Source organism: Artemia sp. Qi Xiang Cuo, chromosome 12 (genome assembly GCF_049724085.1).
Source record: "Artemia sp. Qi Xiang Cuo chromosome 12, ASM4972408v1, whole genome shotgun sequence".
Taxonomy (NCBI): domain Eukaryota; kingdom Metazoa; phylum Arthropoda; class Branchiopoda; order Anostraca; family Artemiidae; genus Artemia; species Artemia sp. Qi Xiang Cuo.
The window spans coordinates 50,394,486-50,415,390 of record NC_142805.1 but is presented as its reverse complement, the minus strand read 5'-3'; the positions used below and the strand labels follow the sequence as shown (position 1 = coordinate 50,415,390).

Below are 20,905 nucleotides of genomic sequence, written 5' to 3'. Positions count from 1 at the left end.
TTTAAAGTTTTATTTTTTAAAGTTTTTTATTCTTTAGTTTTATTAAAGTTTTCTTTTTTATTTAATTTAAATTAAACCCCTTTATTCCCTTTTAATTTTTTGTAAATGGAAAAACACTGTGGTCTAAGAAATATTATGTAAAGTCATTGCAAAATAAGTTTCTTTTAGTATCTAGTCCCTAAAATTTAAGGCTAAATAAGTGTAACGCTATCGTACGTACAAAAAAAAAAAAAATACAAACTTGAAGTAAAAATATAAATCCTTTTTCAGTATCAACACTTTTATATCCTTTAAAACCTGGGAGTCCAGGCTGCCTACCCTAATATTTGTCACTAGTATCAGGAACCGCCTTCCATCTGTAGTGTCACATGACGAGTTTCCTTGTAAAATATGCTCAAATTTGCAATCCTTAGAAGTGCTGAAAAGTTTTGAAAGTGAAAGAAGCAGTTGCATTTTGAAGTCTATTCAAACTGAATAGACTCTTCTTAGAACGGTTCTGAATAGAACCTGAATAGAACGGTTCAGAACGGTTCTGAATAGAACCGTTCTTGTTCCATATTTGCTTTGAAAAAAATTATTTTAATACTACTTCTACTACTACTACGAAGTGGTAAGGACAAACAAAAGTTTCAAAAGTTATTTCTTTTCCTGGGACCAGAAGTAGACAGGATGGATGCGGACGGGTATTTAAAAAGGAAATTTCGTGTGAAATCAGAAGAGGTCATTCCCAGCCAAAGAATTTATTTACTAGGATTAACCTCCCGATTATTTAACCTTCCCCGATAGGCGAGTGTGAATAGTTGTATTTTCTTCAAAATAAATAGAAATCGGGTTTTCTTTTTCGATAAATCATGTTGCCTAAAAGAGGTGACACAAAAAATTCAACAATTAAATAACAAATGACCCTAAATATGAAGCGCAATGTAAGTTTTATTAGCAAGTTTTATACAGATACCCGACTCTTTTCTAAAGAAAATTGTTGTGGCGTGACTACGCCTCAAATTTTATTTTCTTAAGTGTAGCTGGTCCACTTAAACATATTCTGGCCAAGAGCACGTGAAGCTTGATCTACATCTTGCAAATTGAGGGTAAGCTTTGAAAAGAATAAAATTTTATGCTTGGGTTATACTCTTTCACTGAGTTTGAGGTTATTAAACACCGCTATTAAGTGAAAACAATTTCAGTAGTCACATAAAATGATGAAAGTGATGAATAATAAAACAAAGCTTGTTCAAATTTCCACTTAAATAGATTAAAACGAAACCTGCATTTGCAGTTATATTGCACTTATAATCCAATTTCGCCAAAATTCAGCATTTTGCAGCTATTGAATCTCTTGTTTAGTAGGGTAGTATAGCAAGCAAAACTAAATTAAGATCGGAATAAATTCTCTTACTTCTTCTGGTAGTTCATCTTCTGAACTGCTTGGTAGAGTTATGTCATCATCCTTTATGTTTTGAATAAGTGAACTGCTTTCTGAATCTGGAATGTATTCGTACTCTAAAAAAGAAGATAAGCTCTTTTAATTGTGCTTAATAACAATAATTTTTAAGTTCGTTACACCACCCAATCTATATAATTATCAGGGCAAATTCTTAATACTTGTGAGCCTTTAGTCTAACTCACCAGTTGGCCCCAGTACTTTGGGACCTTCACCCCTTACACTTACTCACTAGTTGGACCAGACTTTAAAAATATTTCCAACATTAAAAATTATTTCGGTATTAGCATACATGGTATTCATGCAACTTGTCAGCCAATGACTGACGCCTGCCAAAAGTAATGATATAATATATGAATGATAATATTCACAAGTTGGGAATTGAAGGGGGGTCAGAAAATTTTGTTTCATCAGGATCAGAAGTGGCGAAAAGGTACGACTTTGGGACCTTCACCCCTTACACTTACTCACTAGTTGGACTAGACTTTACAAATGTTTCCAACATTAAAAATTATTTAGGTATTAGCATACAAGTGGTGGATCCAGCGGGCAGGGCTAGGGGGCGCCCCCCCTAACGTAGTCTAAAGTAGTGTAATTTACTTATTTAACGCAAGTTTGCGTTAATTAAACTTACTCCTAACGCAAGTTTATCGGATCAACCTATTCCCCCCCTAAAAAAAAATCCTGTATCCGCCCTTGCAGCATACATGGTATTCATGCAACTTGTCAGCCAATAACCGACACCTGCCAAAAGTAATGAAATAATAAGTAATGATAAAATGTATGAATGATAATAGTCACAAGTTGGGAATTGAAGGGAAATCAGAAGATTTTATTTCATCTGGATCAGAAGTGGCGAAAATGTACACATAAATAGGTTAAAAATGGATCCTACGTCTAGCCTATTAAAACTGACACACTTTAAAGATAGGTTCTTTACATATGTAAATCACTAACAAAAAGAATATAATTTTGGATTTTATTTATAACTGACACTCGAAGTTTGCGTGTTACTAAGCTTAGTGTTGTCATAGTTCAAATTGTTGCTGCACTCAATTTTATCTTTCTTATTCCTCTTATTAAATCACTATTTATTTTAAATGAAGGCCCCTATTTCTTGACCCGCCTGCACATCTCCACCTTTTGTGCAAGCAAGAACATAAAGGTAATCTTTTACGTTACGCTTAAAATATTCCCGCAATATGAGGGGAGCTATCTCTTTGCACGACCCATAATTCAGGCTCAGTCCAAAAATGTTCCTCACAACAAAGGTGAACTAGAGATTCGATTCCTCCTCTCGCCTCACCTATCCTTCTATATTTCTACTGGCCTTAGAGATTTCGCTCAATTGTATTTTGGTCCACTCTGGGCCTGAATTGTTCTTTGGCATCACAAAATGGCAAAACGTGCTGCGATGTTTTTGCGCAATCTCTTTTGCAACTTAAAAGAGGCACTAGAATTTTCAATTTTGTTCCATTGAAACCTCTTTTGATATTCTATGGTGATTAATTCAATAAATTCAGCCCTGATATATAAAATAAACTAACGAACAAATAAACACGCATCCATGACCATCCTTCTAAAAAAATAATATTTCGCGTTTTTGTAGATATGTGCTGGAAGCCTCTGCACACGGGTATTCTGATACGCTGAATTTGATGGTGTAATTTTCATCAAGATCACTCCCCTTAGGGTCTCTTTTCCCTTTTCTCAAAGATTAGGGATGTTTTCACAGGCTCTTAGTTTTTTGTTGGTAACTTTAAAATTAATGAATTTTCCATATTCAGAATAATGACACAAATTGAATTCTTTTGGTGCATGTTTTGTTAATAAAACCTTTTTTTAAGCGTTACTATTTGCCAGAATCACTTCTTGCCTTTAGTTCGTAGACCATGCGCTGTTTCGAAACATAATCAATAAGATCATTTCAAGCCCTCGATTTATATTAACAATCGATGGCATAAATTCGGCAAAGTTGTCAGAATTTTTCCTTCGCCTAAAATTTTTGGGCAATCGTTTGCTAAAGTTTTTCTTTTTTTTATCATTTGGATGTTTCGGATGAAAAAAAATTAGTCTTTGAAAGTATTCTAATGCATCTCTTTTGCAGGTTTAAAAAGTAATGGGATTTTTTTGCAGCACCCATCTTTTTTCTGCGATTGCGAGTATTATTTGTTAATTTTTTTATTTTGCCTATAATGGGAAAACTATGGGTAACAGATGTAGAATCTGATCATATTTCCAAATTTAGCGTATTCAACTATAATAGAAAACTTCCTTCAACAATCAAGGCTAACTTTCTGTTTCTTCTATTGATCTGAAATGCCTAGATTTGCTAAAATGAACACCTGAAAATAGTAAAACGCAAAACTAAGGCCAATGAAAGAATTCTAATTCCCGATTTGAATTTGTAGAGAAAAAAATTTAATTTAAGGCTGACGGAAATTTCCTTTTACCAAAAATTGTCTCCCAAAATTGATATCATAAATTACTGCATTATTTCCCCTTACATCATAAAAGATTTTAAAGTATTAGACACACAGCTCAGATATTTTGGCTTGTAGATGTCTTTTGCTTTTGGAGGACGAAAAACGGAGACATAAATTACAGCTTACTTTCAACGGATAAAACTGCGACAGTTGCAGCTTCTCCTGCTTTATTTACAGCACGACAGCGATATGAGCCACTATCTTCAGGGAAGACTTCAGCAATTTTCAATTCAGCTTCTCCAGTTGGGTACCTAGCAATACTTAGTCCCTTATGCTCTCTAATTGGCTCTCCGTTAAAAAACCAGGTAAGTCTAGGTGTTGGTTTTCCTGTGACTTGGCATCGTAAAATAGCTTCCTCGCCGTCCATCACTTTCAACGGAGTTAACTCTGAGATAAACACAGGGGCTTCATAAAACGTACTAGGCTTCGAAGTGGTCTGGGCATCTTGTTCTTGTAAAATAAAAATATTTAGCACCATACTGCCCTCTTAACTATAAAGGTCTTTATCACAAATACCTACTTTTGACATTCGGTATTTTAACAAGATCACTTACCACAATCACTTAGGAATCCTCATTTCTAAATAACGTTCATAATTTTAAGTATAAGATTAATATGCCAAACTTAGAAGTTTCATAATTAAAACCTATAAAGGAACATAAACAAAAATTTATCTTGAGAAGATCTAATTTAGGGTTTATTAATATTCTTCTAAATAGTAAAAAAGAAACACGTTGCATCGACATGATGGGATAATTTTTAAAAAACTAAAGTTTTGGGGGAAAATGACATCTGCCCCCTCCTCTTCCCTACGTGCACAGATTCACCTTTTATGTTTAAGCATGAACCTTTGCACTCCAAATTCTTTGAATACTATAGCTTGTCATGTAGTCGATTTAACTTTCAAAGGAGTCAACTGGGAAACAAAACATGAAAGCTTCATCAAGCTGCCTAGGCCTCGAAAAGGATTGCGTCATCAGAAGCAAACCCAAAAATAAAACTATAGTTATAAACTAATTATAGAAAAAAATATAGCTAAAATTAAATTATAAATCAAGTACAAAATATTTCTGACTATTTGTTTACTCTAAAGCCATACTTGCAATTCGTTGCTACAAACTTATTTAAAACGGAAATTCGAATCATCAGCAACATTTATCGCCTCTCTTTATGTGTAACTATGTTATGGTTCCCAATTAAGGGCAGAAATAAGGGGAGAAGATCTTTTCTTGACTAGAAGACCCTTCAAAAAAACAGTCAGTTAAATTTTCAAAGGGTCTGATTTTCAAAAAGATAAATTTTTGCATCGAATGGAACCTTGTATGACCAAACAGTGGCTAGGCAATTTAAGTAAGCATGAGATAATAGAAATATTTGGTAAGTAGCTCTTCCTGATTATTGAAAGTTTATTTTTAAATTAGTTCAGTTCTTTAATCTGCCAAATGTCATAGCGAAAGGTTTTTAACAGCATTTCTAAGTAGTAAGCCCCTTTAAAATAGGAATCAGTTTATATAATGTGCGGTTATATGTTGGTTTCTTTGCAAATTCCAGGCAAGAAGTCCGTAAGCTCAATTTTCTTTATTTCCACTAAAGATAACAGCAGCGCTCTTATTACTATGTTTAATTAAAAAAAACTTTCCGAAAAATGTTTTTCAAAGAAAAGTAAAGATCATTTTAGACTTAAGCTCAGCAGATACAAATACCTGTCAAAGTTCAAACTCAAAACTACCAGAAATTACTATTAAAGAATAAATGAAACCCAAAACGGACAGAAATTAAGTAAACAATCATAGGAAAAAACGTACAACAAGTAATAATATAAATGTATAAATAGATCTTAAAGCGAGTAATGCTTAGATTGAATATGAAAATCAAGCTTAAAACAAGAAAAAAATATTTTGCTATTGAAGTATAAATGAAACTTAACGCGAACAGAAATTAAATAAACAATCAATGCAAACAAAGACACAATAGATATTAATGTAAATGAATAATAAATCTTAAAAGGAGTGAAACTTAAATTGCATATGCAAATAAAGTTTGAAACGAACAAAAATCACTACAAACAAGAGTTTGGGATATCGCCTCCTTCTCTCACTGTAAAAGTCTAAAACCTACTGCGTCATTGGCGCTTTACTGAAAACCAATTTTATTACAATTTATTTCCTTTTGTACTTAATATTGAAAATAAATATTAAAATTATAGTAAAATTTTGAACTTATGAGCTTTCAGCAATTAATATCATTACACATCAAATATTCAGTTTAATTTATTAATTCTTTCTATAATTGTTCAAGACGAATATAGTTTCACTACAAACAAGAGTTTGGATACTGCCCCCTTCCTTAACTGTAAATAAAAACCAAAAGCCTACTGCGTCATTGGCGCTTAACTGAAAACAAATTATATTACAAATATTTTCCTATCCAAGCCTTAGAGCATTGACAATAAAAATAAAATAACAGTGAAATAAATTTTTGAACGGATGGATCTTTCAACAATTAATTTCATTATACATCAAATATTCAATTTGATGTTGTTTATACTTTCCAAGACTGTTCAAGACGCATATAGTTTTCAGTAAAGCGCCAATGACGCAATAGGTTTTAGACTTTTACAGTGAGAGAAGGAGGCGATAATCTATTTGTTGATTTGTATTATATAGAAGATCTATTTATCAATTTGTATTATTACTTGTTGTATGTTTTTTGCTATGATTGTTTATTTAATTTCTGTTCGTTTTGGGTTTCAATTATTCTTTAACAGTAATTTATGGTCGTTTTGAGTTTGAATTTTAACATGTATTTGTATCTCCTGAGCTTAAGTTTAAAATGGCATTAAATTTTCTTTTAAAAAATTACTTTTCAGAAAGTTTTTTTTTAATTAATTTTTGTTAGTTATTTACTTGAAAAATTTTCAAGTTCTTAAGAATTTCTTATTTTAAAATTAAACTTTAAGTTAAAATCAAATGCGCATCAAGTGACAGAACTGGTATTAAAGAAACCAAGTCAAAGTGAAAAAATTGGTTTGTGTCAACCTCGGAGTTTTATTATCTGATGTTTGAATGATTTTTAGCAAAATGGCTATCTCAAAATTTTTATCGGATGGGTTTGGTGAAAAAAGGGCGCGGGGGGATAAGTCTCTTTTTAATCTTTAAAAGGGAACTAGAAATTTCTATTTTCAATCAAATGAGCCCTCTCTGAAGTTTATACGAGCATCCCTTTTATAAGAACCAACTATACCCCCAGAGTATAACTTATAACGCCTGTCCCTGGGCCCTGGGGGGTTGTGTCGACCAAGTAGTTTTAATATCTGATGTTTGAACTATTTTGAACAAAATGGTCACCTCAAGTTTTCATCGGATGGGTTTATTCATTCGATAAACCCAGAGGCATGGAGGGCGAAAGGGGCTAGTTGCCCTCTGATCTTTATTTATTCTGAGAATATGAACTAGAACTTTTAATTTCCATTCAAATGAGAACTCGTTGAAGTTTATACGAGCATCCCTTTCATAAGAACCATATACGGCCCCAAGGCATAGCTTACAATGCCTGTCCGACCGACACCGGAGTTTTTGTTATCTGACCTTTGAGCTATTTTAAAAACATGGCTATCTCAAAAGTTGTATCGGATGGGTTTGGGGAAAAAAGGACGTGGGGGGGGGCTAGGGCCCACCGATCTCTTTTGACTCTTAAAAATTATCTTAAGTTTTACGGGTATCCCTTCCATAAGAGCCATATATGCCCCCAGGGCATAACTTGCAACGCCTGCCCCTGGGCCCCGGGTGGTTGTGTCGACACCGGAGGTTTTTTTATTCTGACCTTTGAACTATTTTTAACAAAATGCCTACATCAAAATTTTTATAGGATGCATTTTGGGGAAAAGGGGCGGGGGGGTTCTGGTTACTTTCCGTTATCGTTTGGCTTTTAAAAACTGGGCTAGGGCTTTCATTTTCCAATCAAATTAGACCTCTCTGAAGTTCATTCTAACACCCTTTCAGCAACAGCTGTATATGTCCTCTAGGCAATGCTCTCAGCGGCTACCCCGGGCTTTGAAGAATGGTGTCGACCCCAGAGTCTTCGTTATATGATCGAAGAACTGATTGGTATATCGGAAGAACAGATCAGCGATTTAAGGATATATTAACTCAGCACTCTACCTCAATGAATAATAGGCCACACTTAAAAAGTGGAAAAAAACAGAAAATTTTGACTCTGCCGTTGCAGAGCATATATTTGAAAACCCAGACTATACTATTTTGTTTAATAAAGCTAGCCTAATTTCGCATGACAAAGGTATTGCCCAGCACTACAGAGAAGCTGTTGAAATTTATAAATACCAACATTTAGGTCCAGCTTTGAACAGGGATTCAGGTGATTTAAGAATAAATTAGTCGTATTTCGGTTTTCTCAAAAGAGAAGCCGATACTTTAATAGTCCCAGATATAAACCTTGTGACACTTTCCCAATCACTTAATCAGACACGTCAACAAGCCCTTAAGTCTCAAAGAGTGTCTGCGAGGAATGCAATTATTAAAATCAGGAGTCAGATGACACAGCTCTCAAACACAATCAATGCTGTTTCGTTTTGTTTTGAGTGAATCGATGTTTTTCTTTTATTTCTCAGTTATTCGCTAGTATCCGTTGATGTCGGTTTAATTTTGAATTTTTTTGCAAATCACGGATATTGGTAAATGAGTCACTTTTATTGTTGTTAGGTATTTGGTTTTAATTCGTACAATATTTTTTGGCTTTTATTCTTTTTTATTCATCTTATAATTTTTCGTTTTTTTCTCATTGGTTTTTTTCACATTCACATTGACTTTACGCGTTTTATTTGTTGGTTTGTTCTTCGGCACTCGCATTAATTATATTTTTTCGTTTGGCGCTGAAGAACAGAGGCGTTTGTCCCCTCAAAATATTCGCTTTGTTGTGTTTTTTCAGAATTTTCATTTGGCCTTTAAAAACCCCATTTTTGCTCGTTTTTCTTTCTTTATGTTATACGTACTTTTAACCATTTTGAAAAAATAGCTCTCTCAAAGCTCTTATCGGATGGGTTTGAGAAAAATAGGACGTGGAGAGGAGGGCTAGTTGTCCTCCGGTCTCTTTTGACTCTTAAAAAGTGATCGAGAACTTTCAATTTCCAATCATATGAGCCCTCTCCGAAGTTTATACGAAAATCCCTTCCATAAGAACTATATATGCCCCCATATAAGAGCATTACTTAGAACGCCTGCCTGCGGGTTCCGGGGGGGGGGTGTCGACCCCGGAGCTTTCATTATATGATCTTTGAACTATTTTTAAAAGAATGGCTATCTCAAAGTTCTTATCCGATGGGTTTGAGGAAAAAGAGCATGGGGGGGATAGTTACCCTCGATATCTTTTGACTCTTTAAAAGTGAACTAGAGCTTTCAATTTCCAATCAAATGAACCCTCTCCGAAGTTTATACAAGTATACCTTCCAAAACAACCATATATGCCCCCACAGCAAAACTTACAGCTCCTGCCCCGGGCCCTGGGGGGGCTGCATCGACACAGGAGTTTTCTAATCTGACCTTTGAAATATTTTTAACGAAATGGCCATAAGCAAAGGAGTTTTTGCTGTATGATCTTTGAACTATTTTTAACAAAATAGCTACCTCAAAAATGTTCATCAGATGTATTTGGGGAGAAAAGGGCATGGGGGAGCTAGTTGCCCTCCGATCACTTTTGACTCTTAAAAGAGCACTAGAACTCTCCATTTCCAATCGAATGAGCCCCCTTTGAATTTTATACGAAGACCCTTTCTATATGAAGTGCCTCTGGGAAAAAATAAAAGGAGTTTGGGGGGAGGCTAGCTGCCCGCTGCCCTCCGATCATGACCCCTCTATGAAATTTATACGAGCATCCCTTCCATAACAGCCATATATGCCCCCAGTGCATAACTTACAACGCCTACCCCCGGGCCCTGAGGGGGGGGGTGTTGTCGACACCAGAGTTTTTGTTATCTGAACTTTGAACTATTTTTAACAAAATGTCTATCTCAAAATTTTCATCAGATGGGCTCGGAAAAAGAATACGTGGGTGGGGGGCAAGTTGCCCTCGGATCTCTTTGGACTATTAAAAAGTGAGCTCGAACATTCAGTTTCCCATCAAATGAGCCCTCTCCGAAGTTTAGCCCTCTCTCCCGGGCCCTGGAGGGGGGCTGTGTCACCGGAGTTTTTGTTATCTGAACTTAGAACTATTTTTTACAAAATGTCTATCTCAAAATTTTTGTCTGATGCATTTAGGGCGTGGAGGGGTGGGGGCTAGTTGCCCTCCGATCTCTTTTGACTCTCAAAAAGTGGACTAGAACTTTCAATTTCCAATCAAATGAGCCCTTTCCTAAGTTTATATGAGCATCCCTTCCGTAAGAACTATATATGCCCCCAGATCATTAACTTACAACGCCTGCCTCCAGGCCCCTGGGGGGTTGCGTCGACACAGGAGCTTTTCTTATCTGACCTTTGAATTATTTTTAATGAAATGTCTATCTTAAACATTTTATCGAATGGGCATGGGGGAAAAAGAGTGGGGGGGGCCTAGTTGCCCTCGGATATCTTTTGACTCTTAAAAAGGGAGCTAGAACTTAAAATTTCCAATCAAATGAACCCTCTCTGAAGTTTATACGAGAATCCTTTTTATAAGAATCATATACGCCCCCAGGACAACACTTACAACGCTTACCCCCCGGGCCCTGGAGGGGGGGGGGGGTGTTGACACCGGGGTTTTTGTTATCTAATTTTTGGACAATTTTCAAAAAACTGGCTATCTCAAAATTCGTAGCAGATGGGTTTGGGGAAAAAAAATGCGTGGGGGGGGGGGGCTAATTGCCCTTAAATCTCTTGACTCTTAAAAAGAGAACTAGAACTTTCAATTTCCAATCAAATGAGCCCTCTATTTAGTTTATACGAGCATCCCTTTCATAAGAACAATACATACCTTTAGGGCATAACTTAGAACACCTTCTTACGGCATAACTTAGGGCCCTGGGGGTTGTATTGACACTGGAGTTTTTTTTTTATCTGACCTTCGAACTATTTTTAACAAAATGTATATCTCAAAAGTTTCATTAGATGGGTTTGGAAGAAGGCGTGGGTGGGGGGCTAGTTACCCTCGGATCTCTTTTGACTATTAAAAAATGAGCTCGAACTTTCAATTTCCAATCAAATGAGCCCTCTCTGAAGTTTATACGATCATCCCTTCCATAAGAACCATATATGCCCCAGGGCAAAACTTATAACGCCTGCCCCCAGGCCCTGGGGGGGTGTATCGACACCTCAGTTTTTGCTATCTAACTTTTGAACAATTTTTAACTTAATGACTATCACAAAATTTGTATCGGATGCATTTGGGGAAAAAGAGGCGTGGGGAGCTAGTTGCCCTGCAATCTCTTTTGACTCTCAAAAATAGAACTAAAAGTTTCAATTTCCAATCAAATGATCCATCTCTAAAATTTATAAGTACATCACTTCCATATGAACCAAATAGTCCTGTACGGTATTACTTAAAACGTCTACACCTGGGCCCTAGGGGATCGTTTTCAGCCTAAAGTTGTCGTTATTTGATCTCTAAACTATTTTAAAAGAAATGATTCTTTCAAACTTCTTATCGGATGGGCTTGAGGAAAAAAGGACATGGAGGGGGGGCTATTTGCCCTTCGGCCTCTCTTGATTCTTAAAAAGCAAATCAGAACGTTCAATTCCTATTGACTGAGCCCTCTTTGAAATCTATACAATCGTCCCTTCCAAACAAACTATATATACCCCCAGGGCATAACTTATAACCCTGACGACTGTGGGGGGAGTATCCTGTTCAAAGATATAATTTCCAGAACTTTCAATTACGTTGAACAAAATGGCTATCTCAAAATCTTGATTGGATGTGTTTAAGGAAAGGGTGGGCGTGGAAGAAGTATTAGTTGCCTTCCAATCACTTTGACTATTAAAAAGGACACTAGCCATTTAAATTTTCAATCTAAATGATACCTTTTTGAAGTTTCTACTATAACACTTTCTATAAAAACCTTATATGCCCCCAGGCAATAACTTACAACCCTTGCCCTGAGGTCTGTGGGGGGGGGGGGGGGGGGTTGTCATCCTTAATGACATAATTTCCAGAATTTTCAACTACTTTGAACAAAAATGCTATGTCAAAATTTTGATTGGATGTGTTTGGGGAAAAGGTGGGCGTGAGAGGGGGGTTAGTTGCCCTCCAATCACTTTCGACTATTAGAAAGAGCACTAGCCCTTTGAATTTGCAATCGAATGAGTCCTTTTTTAAAGTTTCGACAAAGCTTTCTATAAAAACCTTATATGCCCCCAGGGCATAACTTACAACCCGTACCCTGAGGGCTGTGAGGGGAGTGTCCTCCTCAAAAACGTTATTTCTATTTGGAAATCAACTACGTAGAACAAAATGGCTATCTTAAAATTTTGATTGGATGTAATTGGGGAAATGGTGGGCGTGGTAGGGGTGTTTGTTGCCTTCCAATCACTTTTGACCCTAAAGAAGGGCCCTAAAACTCTCGATTTTCAATCAAATGAGCCCCCTTTGAAGTTTATACGACGACCCCTTCCATATGAAGTGCCTCTGGGAAAACAAATAGATAATAATAATAATAATAATAATAAAACACTGGAGCCGTATGGCCTTTACTATAGGCAACGCTATGGCGTTGCCTCTGATATCTTACTTTCTTGTTGTTGCATACTCAATAGTGCGTGAAAAACGCTGATTTCAAGATTATCTGTTAGGATATACATTTGAATTTGACTGCTTTGGGAAATTATGGCAAGTCCAGACAAAAAAGAAACTAATCACGGGAGCTCTAATTCACACAATGTCTCCATTGTATAGGCCGGACCATTAAAATCTAAGTTCTCGGTAGAATGGTCATCACAGCCTCATGGTTTTATTCATGAATAGGAAATGCCGCCGGCAAAAATCACAAGAGTTTTTGCGCATAGTTTGACAAAAAAACAAAAAATTAGAAGAAAAAAAATATACCTTCTATCTGCAGAAATGCTGTTGACTTGCAAGTTGTACCGTCGATCTGGAGCCTGGCTTCAAAAGTAGCATTCTTTGCATGGTTAAGATCAACTATAAGTTTTGAAAGAGTTCTGGTCTGCTCTACTTCTGGACATGGTATTTCTTCTTCATCTTTGAACCAACGAACTAAACCAGCTGGAACTCCCTCTACTGTGCATGTTAGCTCCACTCTTTCATCTCTCACGTCAATAGTTATAGGTGAAAGGGCTGGGCATTCCTTTGAAGGGTAAACAGGTGACACTGAAATTATCAACAAGAAAATTAAGATGACGGTACAGCTCAAATTATTTTGCTCTAACTTGCCCATTTACAATAGAAACACGTGGTTGAAAATTTCATTAGAATGTTTTATAACTATAGCAAACGTTACTTAAGCCTTAAATTGAAGTCATCTGACTTTCCTCTCATGAGTAAAATAAATCATCTTGATATACTAGTTTATGCTGCACCAAACAAAAAAGTAAAAAATGGTAATTGTGAAAGTCTAAGGTTGAGGTTTTTCAATTAAAGGAATTGGCCCAAATCCTGCTTTGTATTTTTTTTCTTCGACATTTATTTTTTCTCTTTTGCCCTTTGATTTAAGATGTAGGTGTTAAAGGATTCATCCTGATTCATTGATAAATCAGGATTTATCCTGGAATCGGATAAATCCTGATTCCATTGAACTGTGGTAGGACTAAATTTTACTCTTATTTCTTTTTGGTACATAGAGGCCACATCTATCTTTACAAAATGTCCTCAACTGAGGGGGGAGGGGACTCGATTATGTTTTCTTCCTCTTTACCTGAGGCATCTTTGGATATCAATCTTTTTTGGTTCTATATTGTTTTAAACATATGACTACTTTTCAAGTATTCTTTTTTGTCCTCATATACTGCTTGATATTGAGTCTTGTAAATACCTGTTTAAAATCAAATAAAAAAAAAAAGTTTTTTCAACTGAAAATTCGGAACAACATTAAAACTTAAAGCGAACAGAAATTATTACGTATATAAAGGGGGTTGTCCCCTCCCCAACGCATCACTATTTGAACTCAAGTTTTTCAGGACTTTAAAAAAGTTTCTTATTGTCCTAATTAAACGGCCCTTGTGTTTCAGGAGTCATTCTTAAAGAATTGGGACAACATTCAAACCTTAGTGTAAAGAGCGAGGTTTTGAGGAGGGAGCAACACCCTTTATATACGAAATAATTTAATTTGTTTTAAATTTCAATGTTACTCCTTACTTTCAGTTGAAAAAACTTGTTGTTTTACTTAATTTCTGATCGTTTTTAAATAATGCCAGGAAATCTGGCCCAACCTCCACGAAGAAACCCACTCCCCTGGAAATATCTTCTAGACAATTCAATCCCGGTGAAAATTTACCACGAACAATTACTCTTAACCACTCCGCGCGTAAAATTGAGACGGAAAAGAGAAAGCAAGACACATAAAAATAATTTTGTATAAGAATTCTGGCAAATTCCCCTCTGTATAATTTCCCCCGGCAAGTTCACTCCCTGGAAACTTCCTTCCCCATGGAAAATTCCCCCGTATAAAGACTCCCAGCAGAAAATTTGTCTCCCCCCCCACCCGAAAATGTATGCATACATCCCAATAACAAATACTATGCGCAAACAATGGGCAAATTTTTTAACTTAAAGACATTTCCCCTGGGGTTGTGGGGGGGGGGGGTTTGTTATACCCAAAGGTTTAGTTATTGGGTCTTTCAACTTTGATGAACAAAATGGCTATCTCAAAATTTTGATCGGACTATTTTGGTAAAAAGGGACGGGGGAGGGGGCCTAGTTGTCCTCCAATATTTTTTGTCACTTAAAAAGGGCATTAGAACTTTTAATTTCCGTTCGAAGGACTCCTCTCCCTATATTCTAGGAACAATTGGTCGGTACGATCACCCATGGAAAAAAATAATAAAATAAACACGTATCCGTGATCTTTCTTCTGGCAAAAAAATACGAAATTCCACATTTTTTCAGATAGGAGCTTGAAACTTCTGCAGTAGGGTTCTCTGATACGTTGAATCTGGTAGTCTGATTTTCATTAAGATCACTTGACTTTATGGGGTGTTTCTCCCTTTTTCGAAAATCAGGAACATTTTCTTAGGCTTGTAACCTTTGATGGGTAAAACTAAACTTAATGAAATTTATATCTCTGAAGTCGCTATAAGAAGCCGGTTTTTATATATCTATTGGTATCAAAATTCTATTTTTAGAGTTTCGGTTACTATTGAGCCGGGTCGCTACTTACTTACAGTTCGTTACCACGAACTGTTTGAAAGAAAATCCAGATTCCACTCAATGTGTATGGGACTAAATTTCGTAGCGTTCATTTTAGCCCTTATTGGCGCCCGATCTTTCCGTTGCCCACCTGAGAAATTCTTACAAAATAATAACAAATAACAATCATAATAAAAAATAACAAAATAATTGGATTAGATTCAAACTCGTTTTAATATCTGTGATAAAAGATATCTTCATTTTCAATTCTTTGTATTTTCATTCTTTGCATTTAATTATTTGTTTTCTTCAATTCTTTGTACGACTTAATGTTCGAACATTAATTATAGCCGTGTTCGTAACGTTGAAAAAATGACCTATTGTTTTGTGCAAAGTCCACTTGAATGAATCTTAAAAAACGTGGAGGCAAAACAAGAAAATAAAAGAAGTTTGGTTTGAACAGTTTTAATTTCACGGATTTAAAGACGGTTGCTGGACCGCGGAAAACTAAAAAAAAAAAACTGCAATTAATATTAACAGTAATTAGCAAAACAAAAGAAGAAGGGATTAAACACGCCTAATAAAGGTGGAGACAGTACGAAAAAGACGGACAGAAAAAGAAAATGATAAAAAAAGCAAAAAAGAAATGTTTCAAGAAAATTGTTTAAAGGCAGCTGAAAAGATAGAGCAAAATATAATTGCAAGAAGCCAAGTAATCAAACTTCAATCGAGGCCGAGGGAAACTTTTGACTAAAAGTTAAAAGCGAATAATCAAGATTTAGTTTTTTAAATCGATAAACATCTTTCCATAGTGTTTGCTCTAGTTTTTCTTTGGAGCTGGACCAAGTTCTATGGGTATTTTATCCAATTTCTTGATTCTAGAAATAACACTATGAATTTTTTGGCCCAGTACATTGACACGTTGCAGTCAAGTGTGTCGAAAATTGAAGGTGAATTGTGGCCAATAATTGATAAATTTTGAATTTTTGTCAATCGTGACGAATTGATTAGCCATTGTTTTCACAAGGCTAGTGAGACCTCCTACCTCTTTTCAACAGATTTTCCGCTTATTCCTTAAGTTTGACAAGGTAAAAAAAAAACGACAAGGCTAGCACTGTTAGTTTTGAATGTTGTTATTTATGATAAATTGATTAGATATTGCGTCTCTAAGCTTAGGGAAACATTCTAATTTTCGTATTTCTCATTATTTAAGCTTGATATATCACAACCATTCGAATAAGTGGTGTAATAGGTTAGACGCAAAATTTCCCGGTTGAGGGTTAGCCACATACCTCGCAGTTTCTCATCTTATCGAGGGTGGCAGTTAACCAGTTGAACTGAAAAATATCCTTAAAAAAATGCCCTTACTGTGCTCCTAGGAGAGGAAATTTGGCAAAAAGCTGCAGTCCAAATTTTATCCTTCAAGGAAGGCATGGAATGCCATTCTAACTCAACATTTCCTACGATCCCAACTGTTACCAAGTCCCCAGAAATTTGAAAGAATCACCAGCACCTGAAACGATGGTAGAAGTTGTTTCTGCCTACTGGGCTTTGTGTTATCACGTGAGATTTTCTTAAAATATTGTGTCCATAACCATTAAACGGAAGAAAAAAATTAAAAGGAAAATGTAGTCTGGATGCTGGGTTGAATATGCCAACCAAATGGGAAAACATTTTTTTGGTGCAAAAAAATAAAAACGGATTTTCGGTGTTTCCTTGCATACTTCAGTATTGTGAATGTGCTTAAGTACATCTTAATATGGATTTGATCAAATTGGTTAAAGAAAAAAATAATAATTAGTAGCTGAAAACCAAATTTATGTTTCCATGTTTTATTTCACAAAGAGATAAAACAACAATAACGCAAGATGCTCTCAGTTGTAGAAGCTTATGCTTGACTAAGGAATTCATAATCGCTCTAAATGAAGCCATAAAACTACATAAAACTCTAAAAAATTTAAATGTAGCAATAATAAAATCATTTTGACAGAGTTTTCCTTAAGGCTAGACGAGAAATTTTCCGGTTGAGGAGGGGGGAGTGACTCTCAAAGAAAGCAAGACAATCTAAGAGAACAAAAACTAACTGACACAAATATATAAAGCGCGTTGTATACAATTTCTGGTTAAAAATGTCGTTATCTGATCGTTTGTTTACATCCTTTCATAAAGTAATCAAAACTATTAACAACATAATATGCATAATTAATTAATAAAATCAACAGTATTATCCAAGCAAATAAAAGAAAGATTCTGAAAGATAAGAAGGATAAGAAAATGCAAATTACTATTTCAAACAATATGTCTCTGACTGAAGGGAAATATTTTGGATCGAGCCATGGGTGTACGTAGCCTCTTATCTAGGGAGGGGGGCAGCTGGTTCAGTGATGAAGGTTGGGGGCTGAAGTTAACACCAAAAATCCCAAATCATGAATAAGCTTCAGCATTAATATTCTTGGATTAGAAATAAATCTTTCCAAGACATTAGGGATAGTTGCTTCTTGTTTGACTTTTATTCTGTCATTCCAGCTGTTTATTTCCAGCTTTTTCAACCATCTACCTTAGGCTATATCAACAGCTTTTAAGCCATCTACCTTTTTTAACTGCTTTTTCAACCATCTGCTTTTTCAGCCATATCTAGTGTAAATTCCCAGTTATTGGGGGGGGGCAGCTGCCCCCCATCCGTACGCCCATGGATCAAGCCATTCTTGGCACAATTAATATTGCCGGGTCAATCTGGAAAATAACAATTTTATCGGATTCATCTATTTTTTGGCAAATTCCATATTGCCTTGACATCATGCATAATGAAAATTTTACAATCTGGTCCGCAACAAACATGAGTGTCTAAAACTTGTTACACAACCTCTAATTTACTATGATGTCATCAAACATTTCGTGGTAACAAACTGAGTGTCTAAAACTTGTTACACAACCTCTAATTTACTATGATGTCATCAAACATTTCGTGGTAACAAACTGAGTGTCCAAAACTTGTTACACAACCTCTAATTTACTATGATGTCATCAAACATTTCGTGGTAACAAACTGCAACTACGGATCGAATCGGCTCAATAGTAGCCGAAAATTTAAGAAACGGAATTTTGATATCAATAGATATAATAAAAGAATTGACTTTTTGTGCTAATTCCAAATTTATAAGATTCATTACGTCTACTGTTACTCATCAAAACTTACGAGCCTGATAAACTTTGCCTGATTTTCGAAAAATCTTAATGAAAATCGTACCATCAGATTCAGCGTATCAGAGAACCCTATTGAAGAGATTTCAAGAACAATGAGACTTGCTAGACCAATGATCACGGATGAGTGTTTATTTGTTTTTTGTTGTTGTTGTTTTTGCAGGGGTAGTCGTATCGAACCAATGTTCCTAAGATATCGGGAGCGGGCTCATTCTAAAACAGTATATAAAAGTTCTAGCGCCCTTTTTGAGTAAGCGAAAATATTGGATGGCAACTATCCCCCCCCCTTCCACGCCCTTTTATCCCTAAAATTGTCCGATCAAAATTTTGAGATAGCTATTTTCTTCAACATAGTTGAAAACTCCAATAGCTATGTTTTTGGGGATAGCCTGACCGCCCCCCCCACAGCCACTGGGAAAAGGGATGTAAGTTGTAAAATGTGCCCTTAGTTTGCGCATACTATTTGTCACTGGGGATTTTACAGACATTTTAACCTGGGGGGGGGGGATTTCAGTTTCGTGAGGGAATTTCCACGGGGAGAATTTTCCATGGGGAGGTAAATTTCCGGGTGAACTTTAAGGGGAAAATTTTAGACTTGGGAATTTGCCAGAGTTTCTACGCGAAATTATTTTTATTCGTCTTACTTTCTCTTTGCCGAATCAACTTTACATGTGGAGATGTTCCATGTTGCAGATGTTGGAGATGTGTTGGAATTGTCTGGAGGATTTTTTTCATAAGCGGGGGAGGGGGGGAATTTTACGCGGGAGATATTCTCCAAGGAGAAATTTTCCGTGGCATACGTGGTAGCATACGTTTCACTCTGGGATATGCACAGGTGGTGGCAATGGGAGACCCCAAGGGTTTGCTCTTTTTCAAAAACCATGTACACCAGATATGCATGCCACACGTAGCAGCAGTATATCAAGCACACAGCATAAGTATATATAAGAATAATGCTTTGTAATTATAAGAATACTGTCGTCAAGCATGATTGTGGCGTGCCATACGTTACGGAAGTGTGCCCCAAGTTGTGGAAGTGTGACGCGAAGAGTCGAACGTGGCTCAAGTTTTCTTGCAGAGGCGGAGATGTGGCGGATGAGGTGTCAAGTTTGTGGCGGAGTTATGTTTCGTGTGGCGGAAATGTGCTACATGGGGTACAAAGAGGGGTAGGCTTGTAGAAGTGCGCCAAGTGTGCTTTGCAAAGGTGCAGTTAACTATCATAGCGAACTATCTATACAAATACAATGGTTATTCGGTCTAGTAAATTTAATCATAGGCAGCGCAATAGGGCTGCCTAAGTAAAGAGTGAAGTGGACACAATACAATGGCAACAAACACATAGTGCCTTTTGCTTAGTTCAATATCCCCCTCAACATGTCCTTGGTCAATTGGTCATCTCCCCTCATCATTTTCTTAAAGTTCCAACTGAATACCCTCATCCATTCTTGAGTTTCTCGCTTTCGACAACTTATATGCCATGTTTTGAATTAGTATATATAGCACTATATATCAAGTATTTGATATATAGCAACACATATATACAACCTATATTCTATATAACACATGTTTTGAATTAGCTCTACATTCCCGTCAACATTCTCTGAAAGCTTCACTTGAATGCACTTGGTCATTTTGAACACCAAAGGTCAAACATACCCTCTTTCTCCATAAAAAATACTATACATAAACAATGGGCAAATTAAAAGAATCACAGCCTGAGGGCTGTGGGGAGTTGACATCCCCAAAATCTCCAGAGACATTTTTATTGTACAATACTGAGCAAAATGGTTATCTCAAAATTTTGATTCGATGTGCTTATGGGAGGGAGGCTGGATGCCCTCCAATTTTATTTTGACTCTTAAAGTGGGAATAGAACTTTTCCTTTCCAATCCAATAAGCTCCTCTAAAAGTTTCTATGATAGCGCTACGCTGCCTATCATATTGCTTATATGCCCTTTTGAAAACCTTCATAAATATAATTTTTCGTTCAATTGACTCCCCCCCCCCCCTAAACTTTCCCTAAGAGTTTCATCTTAATACCCTTAGCCTCATTAGTTGCAGCAATCGGAGTAGCAGAATTAGTACCATAGACATAATGTCTTTTGGTTAGTTCAAAGTTCGCCACAACATACCTTGAAAATTCCGAATTAATAATATAAGATGTTCCAGAGATATTGCCGCTAGACGCTTTGACAGTCTACATGTTCATAGTTCATTTTGATTTAGTTCAGCATCCACCAAAACACTCCTTGAAAGCTTCATTTTAAGCTTCACCTATCCTTAGATTCAGTAGTAGCAATAGCTATAGCAGTAGCACTAGTAGCAGTATACATATAGCATCTTTTTTTTAACGTATCCCTCAATAAAGGCTAAAACTTTCAACCTAATACCATAAGCTTTTCCTGACGTATTGCTGATGCGTCCTCTTGACAACCTTTATGCACATAGTGTGTTTTGATATAGTTCAACATTGTTTCAACATTCCCCAAAATTT

The 20,905-nt window shown here is 36.1% G+C and overlaps 1 protein-coding gene across 1 annotated transcript in view; it reads right to left on the bottom strand.

The window, feature by feature from the left end:
* Positions 1-20,905, bottom strand: part of LOC148946230 (uncharacterized) — a 309,809-nt gene that overhangs the window by 165,171 nt on the left and 123,733 nt on the right. The window contains exons 23-25 of the mRNA XM_089097640.1: positions 12,955-13,236; positions 4,054-4,377; positions 1,397-1,500 (exon numbers count right to left, since the gene is read on the bottom strand). Coding sequence (XP_088953766.1) covers positions 1,397-1,500; positions 4,054-4,377; positions 12,955-13,236 — 710 coding nt within the window. The remainder of the gene's footprint in view (positions 1-1,396; positions 1,501-4,053; positions 4,378-12,954; positions 13,237-20,905) is intronic.